Raw genomic sequence first — 10,348 nt, 5'->3', positions numbered from 1 at the left:
TTCACCTCATCTTTCATAGACCCATATATATTTATATAATAAATATATATATATATATATATATATATATATATATATATATATATATATATATATATATATATATATATATATATATATATATATATATATATATGTATATATATATATATATATATATATATGTATATATATATTTTTTTTTTTCAACAAACCGGCCGTATCCCACCAAGGTAGGGTGGCCCAAAAAGAAAAACGAAAGTTTCTCTTTTTAAATTTAATAATTTATACGGGAGAAAGGGTTACTAGCCCCTTGCTCCCGGCATTTTAGTCGCCTCTTACAACACGCATGGCTTACGGAGGAAGAATTCTGTTCCACTTCCCCATGTAGATAAGAGAAAATAAACAAGAACAAGAACTAGAAAGAAAATAAAAGAAAACCCAGAGGGGTGTGTATATATATGCTTGTACATGTATGTGTAGTGTGACCTAAGTGTAAGTAGAAGTAGCAAGATATACCTGAAATCTTGCATGTTCATGAGACAGAAAAAAGGACACCAGAAATCCTACCATCATGTAAAACAATTACAGGCTTTTGTTTTGCACTCGCTTGGCAGGACGGTAGTACCTCCCTGGGTGGTTGCTGTCTACCAACCTACTACCTAGGATGTATATATATATATATATATTTATATGTATATATATATATTTATATGTATATATATATATATATATATTTATATGTATATATATATATATATTTATATGTATATATATATATATATATGTTGGTTTAGAAAGACACGTAAGCAAACACTATAACATATTTATTAGAAAACGTTTTGGTCCTGGGACCTTGATCAAGGTCCCAGGACCGAAACGTTTTCTAATAAATATGTTATAGTGTTTGCTTACGTGTCTTTCTAAACCAACTTGTCGGTATTTATTACCAAGGTTTATACCATATATATATATATATATATATATATATATATATATATATATATATATATATATATATATATATATATATATATATATATATATATATATATATATTTATATATATGTCGTGCCGAATAGGCAGAACTTGCGATCTTGGCTTATATAGCAACGCTCATCTTGCCATATAGGACAAGCGAAAACCTGTGTATGCAATAATTTCGCCAAAATCATTCTGAACCTAACGAAAAAAATATATTTCACTGTGTTTGTTTAGTATTAAATTATTGTAAACAAATCTAAAATATATTTAGTTACGTTAAGCTAAAATAAATTGTTCTTGTTATAATAAGGTTAGGTAAGTTTTCTAAGATTCTTCTGGTGCAAAATTAAAATTTTTTACATTAACATTAATGAAAAAAATATATCTTTAAACGTATAAGAGAAAATTCGAGAAAGGACTTAATTTTAAATGAGTTCTTGCTAATTGACCAGTTTTACATATTCGGCACGACATATATATATATATATATATATATATATATATATATATATATATATATATATATATATATATATATATATATATATATATATATATATATATATATATATATATATATATATATATATATATATATGTATATATATGTACCTACATTGCAGCAGGTTTACTAGGCGTGTCTCTCATGGTACTCTTACCAAGGTCTGGTAAGCTCAGTCCTCCCAGATACATTCTGTCTCCAAGTGTTGTTATTAAATACTCGCCACCACGTGTAGCCTTTCCCAGACAACCGAGTGTTCTAGCTTCCTATCACTCACACAACAATTCCCAGGCCTCTGCCTTCTGAAGAAACATATCTGACAAAAATGTTAAGGGGTGGGGCTTAATTTTGTAATGTAAATGGTACCAGTCATTGATGTAAGTGACAGGTGGGAAGACTGACAGCTGGGAGAAAGCACATAGTGTTATAAGACAGCGACAGCAACGAACATTATGACTATACTAGCCACCGACTTCCACCATGCGGGTCGTGGCAATTGTCTCAGCACTTCTCCTGCTGGTATGGAATACTTTACCTTAGTTAGTATGTATATCTATCCATCTATCTATCTGTATATATATATATATATATATATATATATATATATATATATATATATATATATATATATATATATATATATATATATATATATATAAATATATATATATATATATATATATATATACATATATATATATATATATATATATATATATATATATATATATATATATATATATATATATATATATATATATATATATATATATATATATATGTCGTGCCAAATATGTAAAACTGGTCAATTAGCAAGAACTCATTTAAAATTAAGTCCTTTCTAAAAAAAAATTCTTATACGTTTAAAGATATATTTTTTCATTAATGTTAATGTAAAAATTTATAAATTTGCACCAAAAGAATCTTAGAAAACTTACCTAACCTTATTATAACAAGAGTAATTTATTTTAGCCTAACCCAACTAAATATATTTTAGATTTGTTTACAATAATTTAATACTAAGCAAACACAGTGAAATATATTTTTTTCGTTAGGTTAAGAATGATTTTGGCGAAAATATTCCATACACAAATTTTCGCTTGTCCTATATGGCAAGATGAGCATTGCTATTTAAGCCAAGATGGCAAGTTCTGCCTATTCGGCACGACATATATATATATATATATTTTTTTTTTTATAAGTACCACCTCTATAGCTGGAATGGGGACCCTCATCCTCAGAGAAGACAATAAACGTACCTCAGGGAAAACTCAAGGTTCTCCCCGGAGCTGTTTGAATATTTTCTTCTCCTACCACCCCTATATATTTTTTATTCTATGTGAACATTTATTAATAAACAAAATACATTTACAGAAAAAAACATAAACATGAATACAATGGCACAATGTATCAAAGATCATGAATTTCCTCCAGCTCCTCCGAGGCTGGACGTGAGCCAAGTATGCAGCAAGCATTTTCCCTCTGGATGGCTAGGCTGAGGCGCTGCAACATGAAAGTGGCTGCCCTTGGGTCCCTGGTGGTGTCGATGAGTCTGGAACCCAATTCTTTAAGGAAACGTGTGGCATTTTTTCTCCATGATCCCAAGGTCTCTGATCCCACTGGGACAAATTGATACTGTTGGCTAATGTCCCTGTACTTGCTGATCTTGTACTCCTCCCTGTGGTCAGCAGCTCCTCCCTGTTGCCCCACACTGTGATGGATATAGGTGTCAGCCAGTGTGGACACACAGGTATAGTCCCATGCTAAGAGCTTGCCATTCTTCCAATGATAGATGGTGATCCCGTCGGGGCGGTTTGCTGGGTTGTGGGTATTGTTTGCTGCAAGTGATTGTGGCTCCCTCTCGGCAGGGCATCCAGCTGTAGCAAGGGTTCTCTTAATGATGTCGTTGACCTCATTGTGTCTTGCATGCCAGCCCTTGGTTTTGGAACAGTTAAGACCATGTAGACCGTATTGGTCTGCTTGCACTTCGCCGCAAATACACATATATTCTGTGTGAATTGGGGCAGCAAGGCGCAGAGCCACTGCAATACGGAGGGTCTTAGGGTCGAGTCGCGTTCCCATTGCCGATATGGGAACTGTTTGGAGGAAGTCCCCGGAGTGAGGTGCACTCATAGCCTGGAGACAGGCAATCTCCCTATCTGATGTTGCAGCCCTGAGCATGTTGGCAAGTGCCTTTTCAGCAATTGGGCCATCCCAGCTTGACTGTTTGTGAGCCAGTGCTGCACTAGGGTTTGGTGCTGGAGCAGCAAGAGTCTCCCATTCGGTGATGGCACTGGGTCTTCTATTCCTGCTGAGTCACTGAGGGTGTCAGGAAGAATTTGTCTTATCAACTCATTTGATGCAATGGAAGACGATAGGAAAGCTGGTAGAGCAATCTGGGAGGATCTGCGTACTCCTAGCCCTCCAAGCCTGACCGGAAGTGAGGCTTGCAACCACTATCCATCGTCAAGGGAAAGATTCAATACACTCTCTAGCATGGCCTTCAGGAGAGAGTCATATTCCTTGAGTTTTGGACTGCTGAAGGCTGGGGAGCATCTCAGAAAATAGGTAAGTTTTGGGATTGACAGGCACCTGGTGAGTAGGTAGAAGGCATCGTGTGTGTCGATGTCTTTCATCCTGCTTTCCATCGTCCGGAGGTCTGAGACTTTTTTTCCTAGGATCAGATCGATGGCATTGGACCCAAGAGGAGCACCGAGGAGAGTGCTATTGGCTGGATCAATGGCTCGTGCTCCTGGTAAAACGGCACTAATATTCTGGATCATCTGTTGATTGGTAGAAACTACTTCACATTTGGTGGAGTTTAAAGAAAGGCCCAGGCTTTCTCCCATGTCTTTAATTTTACTGATGTCCTCTAGGAGAGATTCTCTTGTGCCGGCTAAGGTACCGTCGTCCAGGAACCAGATATTGAGCTCGCTGGAGAGTGCCTCCGTGACTTCCTTGATGACCAAACAAAATAGAAAGGGGGCGAGAGGGTCCGCCTGTTGCACGCCCTCACACGAGTCAATTTCATGGTCCCCAAACAATAGTTTGGAAGTCACACTATAACACGATTCTATGAAGGGATAAAGGGAAGGGAAGTTTCTATAAACTGCTTGGAGAGCAGCATCCCTTCTGACTGAGTTGAAAGCATTGGCAAAGTCCAATTTGACCAAGGCTTTTTCATAGGACATGTTTTTGATATATACTCGAGCTGCGTGGGCAGCTGCTTCACAGCCCTGTTGAACGCCGAAACCGAGCTGAGTTGGTTTCAGCATTGCAGCAGCCTCTTGACTCACCCTTCTTACTGCAGCCTTGGCGACTAGGCGCCGAAGGGTGTTACCCACTGCAATGGGCCTGATTCCCCCATCCTTTTTCCTGAGGGCACACAATGAGGCACCAAAGAAAAAGGGTCTGATGGCCTCTGGGACACCGCCAGCCAGGCACAGGTTGGAAAATTTGGTGAGTTCAGACAGCAGCCTCTCTGAAACCTCACCAAGTGCTGGATTGAGTATTTGTTTTAAGTTTGAGGCCTTAAACCGGTGAAACCTCCTGCTGAACCCTGTGGAAATGACATAGCAGCTTTATACACATCAGCATCCTGTAAGGTTAGATGTTCTTCGCCTGCTGCAATGTCAGGGAGGTCAATGTTGGTACTGGGAGCCCTGGGTGGATGTTTGTCCTTCAGAGCTTGCTCCGTGCTGACGTCCTTGGGAGCGATGGTATCCTCACTGGTTATAAGTCTCAGAGCTCCAATAGCATTACCCTCTTCTATTTTTTTGCTAATTTGGGCTCTGATTTTTGAGGTGTCGGGTGTCCTGTTGTTGGCATTTGACCGGCGGGTGTTTGTCGCCCTAGGGGGGAGACGGACGAGGTTGTCATCCCTTGGGAATGCATTTATTGCCCTAATAACATGTGTTGCTAGTGACTTGTCCCTCCTTGGTGGGACAGTCAAACAGGCATTGCCAAAAAGCAGCTAGTTGTGCCAGGATCTATTGTTTGAAGGAGCATCGTTGACTTTCTTCAGAAGGTCAGTGAATTTGCTAGCAGCTTGAGGGCGAGCTGCTTTGGGGATGTGTGTCAGAGTCCTGGTGGATGTTAATTTGATTGCAGATTTGAGGTCCTCTGTAGAGGTGAAGTCACGGTAGCTGTCAGCCCTGTCTGCTGGGGGAGGCTGTTGGTTGTTCTCATTTGGAGCTCTCCTGGAGCCTAGACATCCATTGTGTGCACGGATGTTGCCAGATGTGGGATTGAGTGCACATTCCCTGTGGCACACCCGGCAGATGCCTCGTGAACGACAGCTTTGGCTCTGTCGTGAAGATTCCTGGGAACCCGCGACTACTTGTGACATTGCTGATATCGTGGGGGTGAGAGGGCGCCAGCTGTGGGGTGACGGGTGAAGGGCAGCATGGATGCATGGGATTCGCAAGAGCAGGCGAAATATGCACAAACACTGATCTCTGGCTGAAGGAGACTCGAACCTATGAACCTTGGAACAAGGTACGCAGTGCTATACCAAATTCACCACACTTGGAGACCAGCTTGCGCTAGACTTTGATCCAAGGCAGCCAGCTTTCAGGGAGAAGGCTTACAGCTTTTCATCTCATCCCCTGCATGCATCAGCCTTACTAGAGATTTTAACAATGCAAGGAATTCGCAAGAGCAGGTGAAATATACACAAACTCTGATCTCTGGCCGAAGGAGACTCGAACCTACGAACCTTGGAACAAGGTACGCAGTGCTATACCAAACTCACCACACTGGACCATTGTTAAAATCTCTAGTAAGGCTGATGCATGCAGGGAGTGAGATGAAAAGCTGTAAGCCTTCTCCCTGAAAGCTGGCTGCCTTGGATCAAAGTCTAGCGCAAGCTGGACTCCAAGGTATTGGTCCAGTGTGGTGAGTTTGGTATAGCACTGCGTACCTTGTTCCAAGGTACGTAGGTTCGAGTCTCCTTCAGCCAGAGATCAGTATATATATATATATATATATATATATATATATATATATATATATATATATATATATATATATATATATATATATATACTCCTAGTTGGTAGACAGCAACCACCCAGGGAGGTACTACCGTCCTGCCAAGTGAGTGTAAAACGAAAACCTGTATTTGTTTTACAAGATGGTAGGATTGCTGGTGTCTTATGTCTGTCTCATAAACATGCAAGATTTCAGGTACGTCTTGCTACTTCTACTTAAAGTTAGGTCACACTACACATACATGTACAAGCATATATATACACACCCCTCTGGGTTTTCTTCCATTTTCTTTCTAGTTCTTGTTCTTGTTCATTTCCTCTTATCTACATGGGGAAATGGAACAGACTTCTTCCGTAAGCCATGCGTGTTGTAAGAGGCGACTAAAATGCCGGGAGCAAGGGGCTAGTAACCCCTTCTCCCGTATATATTACTAAATTTAAAAGGAGAAACTGTAGTTTTTTTCTTTTGGGCCACCCCGCCTCTGTGGGATACGGCTGGTACGTTCAAAGAAGAATATATATATATATATATATATATATATATATATATATATATATATATATATATATATATATATATATGTCGTGCCGAATATATATATATATATATATATATATATATATATATATATATATATATATATATATATATATATATATATATATATATATATAGTGTGTGTGTGTCTGTCTGTCTGTCTGCCTGTCTGTCTGTCTGTCTGTCTGTACCTGTGTATGTTTGCTTACCTATTTTACTTACCTATTAGTAGTTGCAGGGGTCGATTCATAGCTTCTGGCCCCGAATCTTCACTGATCGTTACTAAGCTTACTCTTCCCCTGCTCCACGAGCTTTATCGTATCTTTTCTTAAAGCTATGTATGGATCCTTCCTCCACTACATCACTTCCCAGAGTATTCCACTTCCTGAAAACTCTGTGACTAAAGAAATACTTCCTAACATTCATGTGGTTCATCTGAGTCTTCAACTTCCAGTTGTGACCCACTGTTGTTGTGTCCCATCTCTGAAACATCTTTTAACTACCCCTATATGTAGTTGTCAAGTCCTACCTATCCCTCCTGTCCTCCTTTGTCTTCAGGTCGCTTGACATGCCCCTTACCGCCGGGACTAGTCCTGTTGCAAACCTTTACACCTTCTCTAATTTTTTGACGTGCTTGACCAAGTGTGGATACGGATACACAGATACACAGCTCTTCAAACTGCCGCCATGGAGAGAGGACGTCTGCGTTCCTGCTCTGAGCACTGAGACCCAAGTTTTTTCTTGGGTTATCCTGAGTAATTCTCGACCAGAGCTGAGAGGAAAGCTTGCTTGCAAGAGGGTAAGGCGGTGACCAGCGTGCTTGTTCTTCTCTCTCCTCCCCATCCCCTCATCCTTCCCCTTCCTCCCCTCACCCAAACATTTACACTGGCCCACACACTAACACTCTGCTTAGGCTGCTATCCTTCTGACTTTTCCCTCTTCTTCCTTTCCGGCAACTTCGCCTTCGGCGAGTTAACACAAGGTATTTTGACCATCCGGTAGCCCGTGTGATTTTTTTTAAATCCGCCTCATCTTTGCCTTGGGCCCTTTCCCCTCACACCTCGAGGGTAGGCTATCACAGGGGCTGACCTTCATAGGTCAGCTGACTCAGGGTGGTTAGGATGACATAAGGAAAGTTGTTTTTTTTTTTTTACTGTGATCTTTGTGTTTGATGCACCTTCCCGGGCGTCATGACGAGAATGAGGGCATAAATTCGGGTCACTGACAACGTGAAATCTACGAAAAAAATACTTGAACGTATTTGTACTAATTCCACGGTTGCACCAGTTGACGTCTTTCAAACCCACTCTGGTGCAGTATTTCTCCTCTCCTCTGAAGAGGACCTGCTTCAACTACTCAAGACAAATGTTCTTGAAAAATTACATAGTGTAGGTGTCATCCCAATTCCGCCTGAGAGTTACCAGGCGCAACGCACTGTTTTTATTGCGAGAATCAATAGCTTCATGAGCGGCTGCACAACTGAGGAACTTGTACATAAGAACATAAGAAAGGAAGAACACTGCAACAGACCTACTGACCCATGCGGAACATGCGGAACAGGTCCATGTCCCCCCCCCCCGGATTAGACCAATGACCCCCCCACCGGATTAGCCTAATAACGCACCAAGTCTGGTCACCTCCACTCAAGCATGGAGCACAGCACCAGACCCAGCAGCACAAGCTAGCCAGGTCCAACTCACACCCACCCACACCCACTCATGTATTTATCTAACCTATTTTTAAAAATACACAACGTTTCAGCCTGAACAAACTCGGGAGTTTGTTCCACTCATCCACAACTCTATTACCAAACCAGTGCTTTCCTATATCCTTCCTGAATCTGAATTTTTCCAACTTGAAACCATTGCTGCGAGTCCTGTCTTGGCTGGAAATTTTCAGCACGCTATTTACAGCCCCTTTATTTATTCCTGTTTTCTATTTATACACCTCGATCATATCCCCCCTAATTCTACGTCTTTCGAGAGAGTGCAGATTCAGGGCCTCAGTCTATCCTCATAGGGAAGATTTCTGATACATGGGATCATCTTTGTCATCCTCCTCTGTACGTTTTCCATAGCATTTATATCCATTCTGTAATACGGTGACCAGAACTGAACAGCATAGTCTAAATGAGGCCTAACCATGGATATATAGAGTTGAAGAACAACCTGAGTAATTCTATTATTTATACTTCTAGATATGAAGCCAAGAATTCTGTTAGCTTTATTGCGAACACTAATGCACTGTTGTTTTGGTTTTAGATTACTGCTAACCAGAACTCCTAAATCCTTTTCGCAATCAGTAGTATTAAGATCTACATTATTTAGTTTATATGTGGCATGGTTATTTAACTGTCCAACATTTAGAACTTTGCATTTGTCAATATAAAACTGCATCTGCCACTTCTCTGACCATTGCATCAGTCTATTCAAATCATCCTAGAGTGCTCTAGTGTTCTCATTAGAATGAATTGGACGGCCTATTTTGGTGTCATCAGCAAATTTGCTTATGTCACTATTTATTCCGTCATCTATGTCGTTTATGTAAATTGTGAACAACAACGGGCCCAACATTGACCCCTGAGGAACACCGCTTGTGACGTGCCCCATTCTGATTTCTCCCCATTAATGCAAACTCTCTGCTGTCTATTTGTCAGCCATGCTTCTACCCAGGAAAAAATTTCTCCTCCTATTCCGTGTGCCTTAAGTTTCCTCAATAGTCTCTGGTGTGGAACTCTATCGAAAGCCTTACTGAAGTCCATATACACAATATCATATTCATTACCATGATCTACCATCTCTAACACCTTAGTGAAAAAAATTAATAAATTCGTAAGACAGGAACGCCCCTTTGTAAAACCGTGTTGAGATTCATTAATCAATCTGTGCCTGTCAAGATGGCTACGAATTGCTTCGGCAATTATTGATTCCATAAATTTTCCCACTATGGAGGTAAGGCTTATTGGTCTATAGTTCGAAGCCAAGGACCTGTCACCTGCCTTGTAAATAGGTATTACATTTGCCACTTTCCGCTTAAAAGATTAGCCAAAGGTATGCTAAGTTCCTCTTTACATTCCTTTAACACCCTTGCAAACAGTTCATCAGGACCTGGGGATTTGTTAGGTTTTAGTTTCTCTATTTGTCTGAGGACCATGTCACTAGTTACCACAATCGTACATAGTTTATTATCCTGTTCTACATAATCTATTATTTCAGGAATATTGCTAGTATTTTAATGGATGAAAACTGAGAGGAAGTAGGTATTGAGAATTTCACACATATCCTTATTGTCGTAGGGGTTCTTAAAGAAGATTTGAGGGTTGAAGGTAGACACACTTGTTGGATGGTAATGCT

General features: G+C 40.0%; 1 protein-coding gene across 1 annotated transcript in view; it reads left to right on the top strand.

Moving 5' to 3' along the window:
• Positions 1 to 1,828: 1,828 nt before the first annotated feature.
• Positions 1,829 to 10,348, top strand: part of LOC128703258 (uncharacterized) — a 57,221-nt gene continuing 48,701 nt past the window's right edge. The window contains exon 1 of the mRNA XM_070103448.1: positions 1,829 to 1,985. Coding sequence (XP_069959549.1) covers positions 1,947 to 1,985 — 39 coding nt within the window. The 5' untranslated portion in view covers positions 1,829 to 1,946. The remainder of the gene's footprint in view (positions 1,986 to 10,348) is intronic.

This window comes from Cherax quadricarinatus, chromosome 85 (assembly GCF_038502225.1).
Source record: "Cherax quadricarinatus isolate ZL_2023a chromosome 85, ASM3850222v1, whole genome shotgun sequence".
In the NCBI taxonomy this organism is placed as follows: domain Eukaryota; kingdom Metazoa; phylum Arthropoda; class Malacostraca; order Decapoda; family Parastacidae; genus Cherax; species Cherax quadricarinatus.
The sequence above is the reverse complement of the archived record's forward strand: the minus strand, read 5'-3'. Positions and strand labels throughout refer to the sequence as shown.